This window comes from Zonotrichia leucophrys, chromosome 1A (assembly GCF_028769735.1).
Source record: "Zonotrichia leucophrys gambelii isolate GWCS_2022_RI chromosome 1A, RI_Zleu_2.0, whole genome shotgun sequence".
Lineage (NCBI taxonomy): Eukaryota > Metazoa > Chordata > Aves > Passeriformes > Passerellidae > Zonotrichia > Zonotrichia leucophrys.
In genome coordinates, this window is record NC_088170.1 from 49,428,406 (window position 1) to 49,445,883 (window position 17,478).

General features: G+C 39.8%; 1 protein-coding gene across 2 annotated transcripts in view; it reads left to right on the forward strand.

The window, feature by feature from the left end:
• Positions 1 to 17,478, forward strand: part of KCND2 (potassium voltage-gated channel subfamily D member 2) — a 265,132-nt gene that overhangs the window by 231,870 nt on the left and 15,784 nt on the right. For both annotated transcript variants that reach the window (XM_064702704.1, XM_064702703.1), the window contains exon 3: positions 13,387 to 13,549. In XM_064702704.1, coding sequence (XP_064558774.1) covers positions 13,387 to 13,549 — 163 coding nt within the window. The remainder of the gene's footprint in view (positions 1 to 13,386; positions 13,550 to 17,478) is intronic.

Sequence of the window (17,478 nt, forward strand, 5' to 3'; positions counted from 1 at the left end):
AGTACTGAAACTTCACAGAGTTTGCATTTTAAAAATGTAATGAAGTTATATTTAGGGGTCCAGAAGTTTAATTTCTGAGCAATCCATGAGAAAATTCAAGGTTTATCAGCAATCTCTAAAAAGGTAAATTTTGAAAACAAAATTTTTAAATGTTGTATACAAGAGAGAGGGAAATATTTCTTTAAAATTAAAAAAAAAACATTAAAAAAAAGTGAAAATTTATTTATTTGCTACTTGTGAAAAGAATTGTAGTGGTCAGCATTATGAAGGTTTATGCCTGAATGACTGAGAGGATTGGCAGTGAAATACAGAACCTCTCAGTCATGGGACATGAATTCAAATAGGAATGGGGTTAGTAGTGACAGAAAGTCATTACTGTGTCATTGCAGTGTGCTAATGCTCAGAGATTCATTGGTGGCTTGAGTCCAATTACTAGCACACAAGAGGTCACATTACAAAATGCACTAGCAAAACTGGCAGAGGCAGACCCATTTCTACTCTTTGTAACATGCTGCTACATTGCCATATCCAAAGATATGCTTTCAAATTTGTGTCAAGACTCAGAGCCAGTGTGGTTTAAGCAGTCAAGCTCCACGCTGCACAATTTGATGAAGAGAAGACATCTGAAACAATTGATTCGATAATTCAATTTGTAATTGCAATAGTTGCAATTACAATTTCCCTGTTTAACCTACATAAACCACGCAGCACCAAGCTTTTACAGCCTGAGGAAGCTGGGAGGGTGAGGGTTAAGCTGTCCCTGGGCAGAGCAGCTCATGCAGGCTCTTGGTTTCTTTGCAAGAAAGGGGATATAACTATGCTCAGCTGAAGCTGATTACTCTGCCAGGCTACAGCATCACCTCCTTCTTTCAAGGTTTGGAGTGATTTAGCACTGATGGAAAGCTGAATTGTGCAGAGCCTTGAGTGAACTCAGAAGAGGCTTTTGTTTTGCTAGACTAGAAGTGCATGAGTTTTTTGACTCTCCTTGACTTAGCTGAGCAAGTTCAGAAATCTCTGAAAAATGAACAAGAGCAAAAAAAGTTTATTAGACCAAGAGAAAAACTAGTAAATGGTCCATTGCAGCTGATGTTTTTTCAACTGTATTCTAAATAGGAGGGTATGAAAAATGCCATGAAAAAAAAGGAGCTGAATTTCTGGTGCAGAATAACAGTAGATATTTCAGAAAAAATACTCTCCTGACTACTAGCTAGAAAAGGACACTAAGACACTGGACTGTGATAAATCTTTTAATGCACAAAATATTTACAATGGAATTATTATTACTTTACAGGGAAAGTTCTTACTTTTACCTAAGTGTGCATATGTAGTGTTAAATGCATAGTGTATAATATATAATCATGTATCATTTATCGTGTGTGTGTGTGTGTGTGTGTGTGTGTGTATAAAAATATATGAGTACTTTTTACACTTGGTTGAACAGATTTCAAGTAGGCATTAGAGAAAAAATAAGTGAAGTATTCAATATTTGGCAGAGATCCCTAGAGACTTAGGCCAGTAGCTGTGTCACACTGACAAAAGCTATTTTATGTTTTTCAGCTCTGCCTGAAGGAATATAAAAATAATACAGATCCACTGGTGGTTGTGTTGGCAAGCAAAAAATTAGCTTGGCCTAATTGGCCGGTGCTGAATATGACACAAAAGCCTATTTTCAAGGGAGGTGAAAATATGTGAAGCAAAACAAGTAATAAATAGAAAGCTGAGACGATGATTATTTTTAAAGAGAAGGCAAAAATTCTATTTATTATTTCAAAACCATGTTTTCAATAGCTCTTCTATCAGTATTTTAACATACCAAACTTCTGTTGTCTAATGGAACTAAATATTTGGTAGAAGAACCAGGATGTTTTTCAGTGGGAGGGTGTGCCAATGAGCAAAAGCAAACCTGCATTGCAGTCTGGGAACTTTACAGAGTCACAGAATCACCGAGGTTGGAAGAGACTTTCGAGACCATCTAGTCTAACCATCAACCTGGCACCACTGTAACCAGCCCTGAACCCTACCCCCAAATGCCACACCCAGACACTTGAACACTTCCAGAGATAATCACTCTATCACCTCTCTGAGCAACTTATTCCAATGCCTAACCACTCTTTTCGGTAGTTTATTTTAATATCTTATCTGAACCTGGTGCAATGTGGGGCCATTCCCTCTCATCTTTTCACTGGAGGCATGGCAGAAGAGGCCAACACCATCTGGCTGCAATTTCCTTTCAGGTACAACTCATGGAGAGCAATGCAGTCCCCTCTGAGCCTCCTCCCTCTAGCCCAGCTCCCTCAGCCCCTCCTCACAGGCCTTGTGCTCCAGCCCCTTCAGCAGCTTCTTTGTTCCATCTCTAACTTGCTCCAGCTCCTCAATGTCATTCCTGAACTGAGGGTCTCAGAACTGGATGCAGGACTTGAGGTGTGGCCTCACCACACCAGAGTACAGACAGTACTTTCCCTCCTGGCCACACTGTCTCTGATCCAAGCCAGGATGCCACTGCCTTTCTTGCCAGCCTGGGCACAAGCTGGCTCATTTTCAGCCAGGTGTGACCACCAAGTGCAAGTCCTTTCCTTTGGGTGACTTTCCAGCCCCTCTGCCCCCATCCTGTAGCTCTGCATGGGGTTGTTGTGACCAAAGTTCAGAGCCATGCACTTGGCCTTGTTGAACCACATTCCTTGCACACACACTCACTAAATGCCCCAGTGCCCTGAAGTCCACTTTGATTGCTCCAGGGCTAATTTCTTCACTCTCATCACTACAGACCTGAGAAAGAAAAGAGAGTAATAGTCAGAGGGTTGTAACAGATCAGGAAGTTTGCTAGTAATATCCCTTACCTGGGCCCCAAGGAGGCAGCAAACTTCCCTGTGGGATGGGGAAAAAAGCAAAAGGAATTGCAAATTTGCTGGGAATCATCCCTACCTAGATCTTGATCTGCCCATTAGAGTGCTGAGCAGCATGAAGGCCAGCAGTGACTAAAACCTCTTTTCAGTCAGAGTTTTACCTGAACGTGGGAGCAGCTGGATTTGATTCCCAAGTGCCATCAGCTCACAGATCTCAGTGCTGTGCCCAGTAGCTGTCACAAAGAGTCATGGCTGTCCTTGCAAACTTTCATGGTGCTTTTTAGTGTTAATGTGATTTATACTTGGAGCAGTTTTACTTGATGGCTAATATATACTCCAGAGAAATTTAGGATTGGATTGGCAGATCAATGCTTTGTTTTGAATTTACTGCTATTTAGCACAAGTATTGAAACAAAAAGGAAAAATGTAGGAGAAATTAATAACATAAAATTTTCAGCAATATATCTGGGCTGAGCACTGGGCCCAGAATATACCTAATCATATAACTAATAGGAAAACACTCTCTCTGCTGGAACAAGGTGGCACATCAAAACAGACCCTTGGGCTTCAGAAAGTGCATTTAAATCTGCACCAAAATCTGTGCTTCACAGCTCAATCCTAAATTTTACCAAATAGCATGTTCCTAGAAGGACTCAGAATTGTGTTGGGTTGTCATCTTCCATGTGCTCATGAGGTGTCTGGGGGAACAGAGAGTGCCCATGAGCCAAGGCCAGCTGAGGGAGATTAGATGGGTGGTAATTATCAGTTGCCTTGGAACTGTTTCCCAGGAAGAATGTGTCAAACTCCAGCCTGTCCTGCTGGGGATCAGTGGAGCCTGAACTGGGCTCTCCTTGCAGCAGCCCTTGGTGTGGTCAGTGCATCTCACACTGCTCCTGTTTGCCACCAGTGCTGCAGGGTCTTTATTCAGTCCTTGCTGGGCACCACGGCCAGAGCCTCATTTGATGGCATTGTCCATCTTTTACCTCTAATCTTTGAAGTGAAGAATGGCTGGAGATGGTGCTACTTTTGAAGGTGGGGCTTTTTATAGCCAGATGTTCATGTTGCTTCCAGTTAATGTCTCAGGCAGGAACTGTTGGAAATTCTTTATACTCTAGTTTATTTGTATCAATTTATTTAAAACTATAAGTCTTTGGGATTGGTGTGCATTCATCCTGGTTCATATTTTTTCATTTGTCCATGAGATATAAAACACTTTCTTTCAACATTGTATTGCTTTTTAATCCAGTTCTCCCCAAAAAGGATTTTCTGAAAGAACAACTAGGGAAGAAAAAAACACCCAAAGAAACCCAAAAGTAAAGATTCATGTCCATAGAACAAATGAAGACACATTCCTTTTAACCTAAATGTTGGTACAAATCTAGGGGTGAATTTTCTTTGTCTGGTTAGCACAGATGCTGGCTGAGCTATGCCATTACAATGCTTATTTTGTCCAAATTACGTGATGACAGTCATCAAAACACCCGTGCTGTGCCAGAAGCTCGTTTTCCTCTCTCAGTGGTAGATATCTGGGAAGCAAGGCAAATTTTATCAGCTCCCACCAATAAGGATTTGGACAGAGAAATAACAAGGGTGGGAAATCACTCATTAACATTGTGAATAATAATGGCTCACTGTCAAGCCAAGCTGGGGCCAGAAATATAAGCTATCCTGAACTGGTCCATACCTCTTTTTAAAAAACTGTGTGCAGTTCTGGCCTTGTTTTCCTGCAAACAGAGTTAAAAAATAGAGGAGATCCAAAAAAGGACAAAAAGCATGATGATCAAATGAAGGGAGCAGATTCTGTATGAGCACAGTAGAGCTTGCCAACCTAGGAAAGACATAAGGTAAGCAGGTGTGGAAGCACAAGAGGCAGGAGGAGGGTGGCTGGAGAATATCACCAGGTGCTTTTTTGAATACAAGAACCTGGCTGGGGGCATCACATGGAACAAGGAACTGCAGCCAGAAGAGTCAAAAGGACACTCTCCAAGGAACTGCCAGTGTTATGAATGCCAGGAATGTGCTCAGATTTAAAGGGTCAAAATAAAGCCCAGGGAAGTGCAACCCTCTGAGAATCACTAAAAACAATTTAAAAATTATAATTGGTATTCAGTTATTTGTAAGTGGTTGAAGGATGGAAGATCATTCAATGATATTATCATTTATATATACCCAATTCTTTTTCCCTTTGTGTTTGTTTGCTTCAGGTTTAATTTTGGAGACTGCATATTAGGCTAGGTGAAGTTTCATTCTAAACTGTTATTGACATTTTTTTGTTCATTTATAAGCTATGAAAGAGCTACTCAGTTCATCCTATATATGTGTTTGTGTGTGGGTTCATGTTCTGACAAAAGAACTGTTAGAAAATTAGGTCCTAGCTAAGTAATACAAGTAATTGATTTTTGAGAGCAAAGACCCTGGAACATTTTCTCTATGTGAAGGAAGCCAGAATTACAGCAGAAAAGATCAAATTGTCTTTTTTTTCCACTCTTAGTTACTTTTGACTTCACATATGATAGAATGAAAAAAATTTATGTCTGCATCAGGGCCCAGAAAATACCTATCTGAGTGGCACCAGAAAAGCATATTCTTCCTTTGTACCATCTTATGAAATAATATCTAGCGAAGCATTTGTTCTCCACTCATCACCATGGTATCTTAAAGACTTAGAATTCTAAAGTAATACAACAAAGTAATAAATTAATTCAATTTAATCAGATTTTGTATTCTTAGGAGTAAAGATCATTTTAAGAAATTAAGTCATTTTTACTGATGTCTGACTCCTTTTTTTCAAACCTGGCTCATTCCACATTCACATAGAGTAGTGTTTTAAAAACAGAATTAGCTCCCACATTGTAACTGTAGAGGCTGAATCCTTAAGGCAACACAGTGGAAATGCTTATTTAGAAATTCCACTTAAAATTATTACCAGTAGCAATTTATATTATCTGTTGTTGGATGTAACGTTGAAATAAATGGCTAATTAGTGTCAACTCACCAGCATTTAGTTACCAAGCAGCTTGAAGGCTCTAGGGAACAGCTTTATAACAATCTACAGCATTCTCTTTAGACAAGGACCCCATTTAGCAATTGCAAAATGTAATTTGACATGTCTGTAGTATTGCTTTATGCATAGAACTTCTTTTTCTACTCTTAGAATGGTTAGCTTCTATATTTTTACTGATGGTGGTTTTTTAAGTGATCTCAAAGTTAAAGTGTTTCACTGATATTTGCTCCCTTGTAACGCACATGCTTAGTCCCAGAACATATCTACTGGTTCTGAAGGGAGCTGATGGAGGTTGGTTTATTCACATGCCCATGAGAGCACACAGGCAGGGCTTAACGAGTCACTCATCCTTTGCTGAGTGTGTGGCAGTCTAGCTGATTAATTTTATTGCTGACATACAGTCCTCCATCCACTAAACTTAGCAAAAAATCCCAGCAAATGACATGGCAGATCTCCCAGGAGAGCATCTCCATCACAAAAACCACTGCTGGAAGACTCAGTTCTGATTTACTCAATAATGGTACACGATGTCTACATCACTTCAAACAAATATGGGGTCTGGAAGCACAAGCTTCCTCTGCAGAGACCTTCTGCAGTGACATCACAGTGTCAGTGTCACCTTCAGGCAGGAGGCAGGGCCACACAGGCTGAGAGCACCTGCACTTGCCACAGAATCCTGGTCCTGTGTGAGGGGCTGTGCAAAGCTCCCTTTGCCTGCAGACTCTACAGAAGGCAGATTTTCACCTGTGCTGGTGGGTGATGGTCAGTGTACTGTGAGAGCCAGCATGATTCAGGAAACACTTGAAAGGCAGATTGCAAGTTTTACATCAAGAACAGTTTTAGTGCTATGTTGCTTTTTTTATCCTTATGAAGTGTTGGATCCATTCATAAACATTCTCTTTTTCCTAAAAACAAACATGCTTATTTTTGCTTCTGAAGTCTGGGGGAAAAAAACAAACAGAAATGCCATCTCAGTAGTAAGTGAGTCAGCTGAGCTGTACCTCTGATAGCTCAAAAATCCCTCATACAGGATGGATCAGACATCATATTTCTGTGATGGTTTGCTCAGGAACAGGTAGGATATTAAGTTTTCCTATTCAGTGAGGGAGAGATGACAGCAAAAATATCTTTTACCTCTTTGAATTTAATATTTATGTTAAAGGAAAACAGAAGGATTTTGGTTATCTGAAACTTGGTCTGGATTGCAAGAAACTGGGAGTGTTTCCTTGGGCAAGCCTTTTAAGTTTTCCATGCAAAAACTTCTGTGTTTTGACCTCTAAGTACTGAAGTCCATCTGTGCAAATCCATTTAAGTGAAAACCCTGGTGCACATACAAACAAAACAAAACAAAACCAAACCACAACCCTCTCCCCCTCAAATTCCCTGACTTTTATTAGAAATTCTGTATTTCAGGAGCCGCTAATCCAGCCAGGTGCAGGGGCACTATTTTAATTCTCTTGCACTGCAGGCTGGAAAACCCAGGGAGCACTTCCACTTCAGAGAAGCAGATGTGGTTTTCATCATTCATGAATGATCATACTGGGCAGCACTTGAAGGAACATTTGTGGACCCAGAGGAGACCATGTCCATCATGACTAGGCAGAAGAGAGAGATATTGCAGCAGAGGCCCCTGCACAGCAGTAAAAGCATCCAGGAAAATTATTTGCAATTCCATGCAGAATCTTCCTAGGCTGGAATAAAATTTGAAGTAATCTGTATAATGTTGTTCTGCACCTCACACAACCAGCAACATTTTGTATTGTTAGAAATTGCTTTTCCAAAATCATTAGGCTATTTTCAGACCTTGCCAAAACCAGGACAGTAAGTCAGATTCAGCATGATTATTGTTTGGTAGTGTCAGAGAGGACAGGAATTGCTTTTCCTGCCTGCTTTCCCATACTGGGATGTAAACCTGTGCCCAAGTGGGTGGCTGGCAGCCTAAACTCATGGGCCAATGAGCAGCTGTATAATCATCTCTGAGAGTCTCACCACAGCAGCCTTTGGGGCTTTTCCTGGAGGAGAGGAAAGAGCCATTAGCTGAGGCAGGAGACAAGAGGGCAGATGCATCCTCCTCATCCCGGCCCGTGGGTGAAGCAGGGACCCAGCGCAAAGCAGGCGAGCAGCTGAGGAGGGAGGATGGCCCTGCCTGCAAAGGCAGAGCACTGCTCCTCAATCAGCTCCCCTGCACAAATCCAGATCTCTGCCTGGGTGACCCACCAGATCTACGGGGAAACGTGATTTGTCCCCACACATGGAAAAATATGAGCTGTTCTGGCTTTTACAAAGATTGTTTAGTTGCCATGGATCTTGTACTAGTTCCATTGTTCTTTGGTCATAAATTCCCTTTCTTTTAAAATAAGTATTACCAAGTTAATTTTAATGTCTTTGCATCTATTTTACAACTCTATTATTTTCTGGCATGTTTTACATGTTTGAAAACAAAAAAAATGTCACTAGCCTACCTTTTCAGCAAATAATATGGGAGCAGACAACAGATCTCAATCAATGTAATAATTCTTTAAAGAATGTAAATTAATTCGAAAGAGGTAAAAGAGGGCATATGCATCTGTAACACGCATTTTAAATTGTTTCTGCATTTGCATTTGGTTTTAATGGCATTTACGCCCTCTAGTGTCAGAAAACCCTCTCGTAGTGAGGGTTTTTTTACCTTCACTGTCTCCGACTGTTTCAGCCTTCAGTATTTGGGCTTTGCAAAAACGCAAATGCTAGGTTTATTCTTCCTATATATGTTCTCCAATTTTACAGATTTGGTACATAGGTTGCTCGAGGGTGTTTTAATCCAAAGTGAGCCATTTCAAATATGAATTTCTGATGTAACACACAAAAATATGCTAAATTATAATTTCTGTCATTATTTATTTTGACATCCACAATACACTTACTTTTTGCTTGGAAAAAATTTACTCCTATGTTCAAACAAACAAACAGGAGTTAAATAAGCAGCATTTTCCCTGTCATTTGTTAGGATTATTAAAGAAAATACATTCTCTCTCACATCAAGGAAATAATGGCCAAAAAGTATGATTCATTCCAATTATAATTTGGACTTTTGACTTATGAAATATTTCATCTTACAGCCATCAAAAAGTGGGGTTCATTATTTCAGGATAAAGATGAATAGTTGATGATGCCACAAACAGTCTGTGTTGTCTGAGATTTCTTGAATTATGGGTATGCAACACCAGATATATTCCACTCATCAGCTAGAAAAGCAGTAGTGTGGTGGCAGGTGGATCTCCATGGGTGAGATCTGACATGGCAATGCTGAGATTACTGGCTGGGCAGTAGTAACCCCAAATACATTTGTGTTTCCCAAGCTCCTGCAAGAGCTCCATCTTCTGTGTACGACTCAAGCTCCATTCCGTTCCCCCCAGCTGTCATGCAAAGTGCTACATCACACCCATGTTACTCACATCAACACTCTGGAAGATACAGCATTTGCAAAATGATGGAATCCCCTGACTTGCTGTCTGTCTTGCAATATGGAAGAGTCAAAGGAGTCAAATATGCAAAAGTGGTCTGTCACCTGATGAATACAAACAACCCAGACAAACATACATGCCTCTAAATCCATCCATCTAATCCATTCATCCATCCATCCATCCTTTCATCTAATCCATTCATCCATCCATCCATCCTTTCATCCAATCCATTCATCCATCCATCCATCCATCCATCCATCCATCCATCCATCCCTGTACAGTGTCACTTAGTGAAGAGGATCTCTAAAACAAATTCTAAATTCTGCAGCCTCTGTTTGTGGCATCATCACCTATTCATCTTATTCCTGAATCTAATGAAAGTCATGGGCTGCAAGCAATAGCCTGTCTGGCCTGTCTGGACTGCATCCAGTGAAACCCAAGCATTAGTTTGATCATGTTGTTTCTGACTTGTGATTTGATAAAACTTGATTGACACACCTGGTTTGTCACAGCCTTTTTTCTTTTTTTTTTTTTTTTTTTGGCAGCTGAAGTAGAATGAACCTGATTGATATCAGGGGTCAGTATGAAGCCTCTTTTTCTTCATTCATCCAGAACATAAAATATTGGGATGACACTTCTGACATTACAAAATTAGATTGTCAGTACAAATCACCAACGCCCAAAGACTGGCTTGAGCTTTGGCTACAATGGCAGACATATGCAGAACAGACAATATACAAAGCTATGAAAATACTGCAGCTAGGGGAAAAAAGCAAATAAATGAGAATATGTCTGCAGTTCTAGCCTGAAGAAAAGTGAGGCAAGCAGAGTAGCACTAGATAAAACCTTAAAATAGTTCCCTTTTGGAAAGGGAGTCTGTAAAATTGCTTAATAAGATTCTACATTTGTTGTGTCTCCATGGCTGAAGAAATCAAATTTTCTGCAGAATTTAGAATTTGTTTCAGAGATCAAGTATAAATTTTCCACTTGGAAATGCTAGCACCTCAAAGCTTCCCTGCCATCTGAAAATGGAGTTACACTCTTTTTTTCATTTAGAATTTCTAAAGAATAAAACAATTGTAGTTGGAGTTATAGAAGGAATTTTCCCTTCATTTTATATCATCCATTTCCATTGGTGGTGTTCAGTGATATATGAGGTATAACTGAAGGTAATGTTTAATTCAAGAGGAGGAACTTCATTAGCAATTCTGATCATGACTACCCTAGACTAAAATCTGTGTCACTGTCCCAAAGGAGAACAAGGCTAACCAGGGCAAATGTAGCAAAACCTCTGTTTTGTCACAAAAGTAACCAAATATGTTTCTCAACCCGTGAGAATTAGGAAGACTAATTTCTTTAAAGTAATTTTTTCTGACTATAATTTTATTTAAACAACTCCAGCACAGTGGTTAGTAACAGGAGAAAAACTAATTTTGTAAGAATAATTAATGATGTGAAAGGTATTACTAACGCTAAATAACAGACAAGCAACATTACCTTTGGAAAATGTCACTGTGTTACAACTGATGCAAGCTAAAAAGAAAAGTAACTGAAAGCAAGTTATTTTAAAGTAAGCAGTATATGCACCTGCGTGACATTTTGTCCAGAAGGTAAGAAAAACATTGCAAAATACCTTCTTGTGTCAAACAATCCTAATATTTTTTATTTCGCTCTGTAACACTAAAATATTATGAAGAGGCATCTGATTGTGTCACTGGTTAGGTTCACACATAAATACTGAAATGCTAAAGATAGGTGAGATTGTGGTTCCTGTCACAGCTCCTAAAGCTTCAGTCTGCTCTTGATTCATATAATTATAGTGTCACATTATCAACAGGATGAACTATATCCCTGAGCAATTTCCAGCCAAATTAATTAGAGGCAGCAATGTCTTCTGTCCACAGCTGCCATCAGTGACAATGGAAGGTTATGGAGGTTCGGCAGTTTGGCATTTCAAGTGATAAGCATCTAAATATAGGTTTAGAAATCTCATTTAAGAGATCTAATTTAAGAGATCTAGCACTGGGCATGTGTAAATTTTGCAATTCAAAATCTGGTTGCGTCACATTTCTGTTTACACAGTCTGATCCACTATATGAAAATACTTGTATCTGTAAGAATTAAATAAAACTAATGAATAGTGTAAAGCAGAAATGTTTACCAGTGATTTGATCCTAGGTCTTCTCCACAAAGCTCACCACCCTGGCCCTATGCCCGCTGCTTTTCTATTATTCTGCCTGGAAAAAAATGGGGTTAGTGAGGTGTTAGGGATCCCATTTGTCTGAGGCCTTGAAAGGTCATTTATCCACTTCCTTGCCCAAAGAAAAGAACAGCTGGTCATGCATATAGCTGATAGTCAGCTCAGGCTTTAGGAAGAGATAAACACCAAAAATGCCTATGTTGTGGAGCGCAAATGTTGGTGTGAAGGAAATCATGACATTCTTTTTAGTATTTTTCCAGTTTTTAGATATCTTTATTAAGACCAGTTATATTATTAATGTAAAAGATAGAATCTATTAAATTACATATTTTTCATGCAATCCTGCCATGTCACAAAATGAGAAACTAATAGCATTCTAATTCTGAGTAAGTGGAGGGAGGATACTGGCAGAAATATTAATTATATTGTTCGTGTGAATATTTTACACCTGGACATGCTTAGTAAAACAACCAAATATTTATTTAACACAACATAATCTATGTCAATAATCTAGGACTTGGTCATCTATATTATATCTGCCTGTATGACAACTTATTTGAATATCTATGTTCAACACTTCACTCATATCTTACAAAATGCAAACCATTCATCTTCATCTCCTTTTGACATGAGCTGAGCTCTCATTGCTAGAAGGTGTGCTCTAATTTCATATAATATCTCCATCATTCCATAGCCTCACCCTTTTATCCATTCCTGTGATTAGGTGCACAATTTGAACACTGATTTGAAAACTTCACCCTCTTCTCTATCATTTTTCCAGTTCCTGATGCACAGACAGGTTTTGTTTTTCAGACAGTGTTTTCTAAACACTGTTCCTCCACAGTTTTATTTCTTAACTTTTCTCGTGTTAAGAGTTTATAAATTCTTTGTAATAGGGAATATGTTATCTCTCTTTTTACAAGCGTACAAAACTCACAAGCTAAAATCAATGTTTAATAATAACTTTAAATCCAATAAAGTTGAAAACTGAATGGTACTTGAAAGTAATTCATCTTTTTATTAAACTCTGTAGGATGTAATTACATACTTGTCCCCTATAGAATACAACAAAATGCAAAAAGCTAAAATCTCTTACTAAGATTTGTCACAGGAGTGCCTTTACATACATCAGTAACACTTTGTTCTTACTTGCTGGACAAAACAATATCCAATATCATAAGGAAAGGTGGTAGCTTTAGTAATTCTGAGCACTGCCAGGACTGCAGTTACAATTTTGTTGCTTGCTTGCTTGTGGCTTGAGTTTTCCGTGTTTGCTTTCACCTAGACCATAGAAGAGGCATCTGGAACTCAGTTACTCCAGCTTCTTATGTCAACAAGAAGTTAGGTCAGCCATGCTTCTGTCTGGCCAAATTTAAAAAATACAGTGATGGAAAGTCCATGATCTCCTGGGAAACCTGTTGCAAAAATGTGTCACCCTGCTAAATGAAAGCACTATATCATCATGAGACAATAGATTATTCAGTTTAGTATCTAATTTACCAAGTGGTCTCTCTTAGATCTCACCAATGAAATTGATGTGTTCTTTCAAGTAAACAGCATAAGGACTGAAATTCAACACTGATTTTTTTTTCTTAGCAAGGTCATTCTCTTTCCATTGCAGTAGAGGCACCCTGGGAAGAGTACAGCAGGTAAAGCATGTGTTTTACCTGCCCCCACTTTGACAGACAGGAGACCCAAAATTTGTTTCAAAATAAAATTATTTGTGCACAACAGTAGGCATGCTGTAAATGTAAGAATATGTGTAAAAGCATTATCTATATGCAGCAACTATTATTTGCAAGAGAATTAAAATATATTGTGCAATTAATTCACTGTGAAATAAAATGATTAGAAGAGATTATGTTTTTACTAAGCCTTTTGTTTTCTTTAACCCAGGTATGGTGATATGGTGCCAAAGACAATAGCTGGCAAGATTTTTGGTTCAATATGCTCCCTGAGTGGGGTCTTGGTCATTGCTCTGCCAGTTCCTGTAATTGTCTCCAACTTCAGCCGTATATACCACCAGAATCAACGAGCAGACAAGCGCAGGGCACAAAAGGTGAGCTTCTGATTTTCCCTCCTTTTGTTGTTGAACAATAGATAAAATATTATTTTCTATATGTTGTGTGTCATGATAGTATTTCTTGGCAAGAGGACCACTATATGTATGTGCTGCATGCGAAACCATGTCCTAGATGCAGATACTGTCTTATTTTTAGTGAGGGTAAAAATCCCAACTCAAACCAAAACAGGTTCATTTATCTTTTCTGTCAAAATGTACAGATCTATTATTTTGGTAATTAATCCTACTTATTAGACTAGATCTAGGATTTTTAGACAATAGCTGCAGTGTCATCCACTGAAGATTCTTCTGTGCTTTTTCAGGCAGGCTTTCTTTCTATCACAGTCTTCTGAGGAAAAATAAAAAACCAAAACAACCAAACAACCCAGCAAACAAACAAGGAAAACCCTGAAACTTCATAATGATTTCTAACATCTCTGCTAACAGATTGCTTCACTAATCCAGGTTTAGTTAAAGTCCCAGATTCAGTCTCTGGGGGAATCTGATTGTTGGGGAACTTGTCTCCTCAGCTCTATTTTGCTTAAAAGGCTTCAGATAAACAGCTCAATCAGATAAAAAAAAAGTAAGTAAAAGTCTGTTTTTCCAGATTCCTTGATTTGCTGAGTCTCTCACTAAAATATCCACTAGATCTACAAAAAGACTGCTTCCCTTCTTGAGACATATGAACAAGGTCAGGGGTTGGGAAGAGAAGTATTTATCAGGAGTGATGCAGCCAAGCCTGGACAGTCACTTACATCTCCACATCACTTCCAATGCACTTGTTCTAATCCACTTCTCTGAATTCTGAATGGCAGGCAGCTCAGAGAGCCCCCATTGTGACCTGGAGCCCTGCTCTGGGTGCTGAGATGCCTTTACCTCCTCTCCTCCGTGGATACCAGGTGAAAGGCTTCGGATGCCGCACAGGTCGCACGATTGCCAAGGCTGAGGTGTAACCACTTGTGCTTTTTGTGGACCTGTGGCCTCTCTTCAGTGGTCCTGAGTCTCCAGTGATCTCAGGAGAGCAGGATCATTGCAGGGGGAAGTGTGCAGGCTGGGGACTGCACATACAAAGCAGGGAACACAGGGAGTTGCAAGCTGCATCTGCTTCATATCAACAGCAGCACCACAGTCAGATACAAAATGTTTGTATGTTTTCCTCTGGCCACCTTTTTGACTGATTTCTTCATTAAAACAAACAAACAAACAACAAACAACCCCACACCCAAAATCAGTGAAATAAATGTATGCAGTGATACTATTTTCAGATTATTTTAAATCAGGACAAACAGAGGTACATGGCCAAGAAACTCATAGGCCCAGGTGGAAGATACAGCACCACCCAATGGCCACATCTTGGAGAAATGCTGCCAGATGAGGGAGATGCTATAAAAAGAAACCAGGTGTATCACAAGAATGTCACACCTCTCTAGAAACCTGATCTAAAGTAGGCTGCTTCAGGGCTCTAAATCCCATACTTTATCTAGCTACTTATTCCACCCATTCTTCTGCATGCTGTTTTGTCCCACAGCCTAATTCCAGCTGTGTGTTCCCCTCTTTCACAGCTGACTTCATGTCACTTTTACACTAACTTGTTTTTGTTAAGAGCTTTTCTAGTTCTTTTTGTGGAATGGCAGCAGAGAAACAACTGTACCTCAGCCAGAGCACAGTGCTCCTGCCTGTGCCCCTGAGCACTGTGGCAGTCATGGGTAACAGGTCTGCCCAACCCCAGCAATCACTGTGCCTGTTCTGAGCTTTCATAATAGCTGCAAACACAAACATTTCAGATAGAAACTGTGTCCTACTGCATGCCACAAAACAGAGTTTTTTAGGCCTGCTTTACATTTGTGTCATGGTTTAACCCAGCCAGCATCCAAGCCCCATGCAGATGCTCACTCACTCCCCCACCAGCAGGATCAGGGAGAGAACTGGAAGCATGAAAACACAGCCCCACACCAGCCACTGTGAAGAAAATTAACTCTACCCCAGCCAAAACCAGCACAATTTGTCAATGAAAGAGAAATGGACACTAAAATATATCTCACAAAAGTTAAATTGCTAGACTGGCTGCTATTCCCCATAATCTCCTCCTGAATAGGAACTGCTTGAGTTAATAGCTGACTTTTTCTCCTTGCAAAACAGTGAGCTCATTGTATGTTTCAAACAGGAACACAAAGTGATGAATGGCAATCCTGCCAAGCATTTTTTCCTCCACTCCCCAGAACAATGCCAACAGCAAGGATGAGAGATCTCCTCTGACTGTGTTTATGCCCTTCTTGCTTTGGAGAAAATGGCTTTGAGGTCTGATTGACTTAGCACTGGATGTGTGTTTCATTGATATCTCCTATTGCAAAGGCTATCTTTTTCAATCTAAAATGACTGAGATGTTGAACTGAATATTGCTCTGATGGACTAAAAAGGAAAAATCAACAAAAAGCACTTCATGAGTACTGTATAGTCCAAATTTAGCCATGAAATATAGCCTTGCATTTCACAGGGGGTTTCTACTACATTGTAAAAGAATATTCAGGCAAAAAGGTCACATTATTGAAGCTTGAAATTCCTTCTTCATTCAATACAATAGAGGCTTTACACCATTTTCTAAAATAAATGTTTCCCTAGGCACTGAACTGGTTTCTGTTCTCTGTGGCTGAAGAACATAAGCTTAAAGGAAGGTGCTGTTTCATGGAGAGCAGCACAAACCCCTGCAGGCAGTGGCACCTCCTGCTACAACAGCTTCCATTGGTTGGGACAGTTGTACCTTGAATTGAGAAACTTTATCAACACCTCACACAGAAGTTTAATCAATATAGACTTCAGAAACAGCAAAACACTTGGGCTGGAAGGAAACTTAAGAGAAAGTTCTTTGCTGAAGAGTTGAAATCTAGTTCCAGAAGCACTAACAATTTACAGCAGAAAAATATTGTCACTTACATTAGGATTGTTAAGAGCCATGCAACCATCATTTTATGCACTTACTGAGCTCTTCACAGTTATTCAAGATTAGACAATTCCACTTGTTTGTTTTTGGCAAAAAGACACTGCACATTAATGCTTGGGAGAAGATGGAAGAGAGAAATTTATTTATATACCATTGCATTTTGAATGGATTTTAATGGAAGCTCCTGCTTCCAATCATAAAAATACATTGTTGTAATTGCCATGAAATCCCAGTCTGTAATACAGAAAATGTTGGCAGGATAAGCCAGCTTTCTGCTGCAGTACAGGAAACCCCTTGCAATCAATATAAAGAAAAGCAGAAAGGGGGGTGGGGGGAAAGGAAGGAAAAATCATCTATGCTTATCAAAACATTGTTTTCTATCAGATAGTAAGGTCCAAGGATCTGGCTATCCTGACAAGAAATGGAGGAATAAATAATCCAAACTAGACATTGAAATTCAGGGCATAACTAATTATGCCCTGGAGTCTTACTGTGCCTTCTTCTCAAGCAGTTTTATCAGTACTGAGACAGTTTTGAAAAATGCTATTTGTGGAGATTTTCTCAGCTAGAGACAACTTCAAGAGGTTGTTATTTTGGTTGCCCATTAACTTTGGGCAAAGTTAATGACAGTTGTCTTGTATAAAGGCAAGGAAGGGAAGGGAAGGGAAGGGAAGGGAAGGGAAGGGAAGGGAAGGGAAGGGAAGGGAAGGGAAGGGAAGGGAAGGGAAGGGAAGGGAAGGGAAGGGAAGGGAAGGGAAGGGAAGGGAAGGGAAGGGAAGGGAAGGGAAGGGAAGGGAAGGGAAGGGAAGGGAAGGGAAGGGAAGGGAAGGGAAGGGAAGGGAAGGGAAGGGAAGGGAAGGGAAGGGAAGGGTTGGATATGACTTTCTGTTCTGTATGTCATAAGTAGCAAGGGCTAAGGTTTGGCAGGACGCTCACAGTGTCGTATTCACTGGGGTCACTACCAGCCTAGAAAAGAGACAGGAGGAGG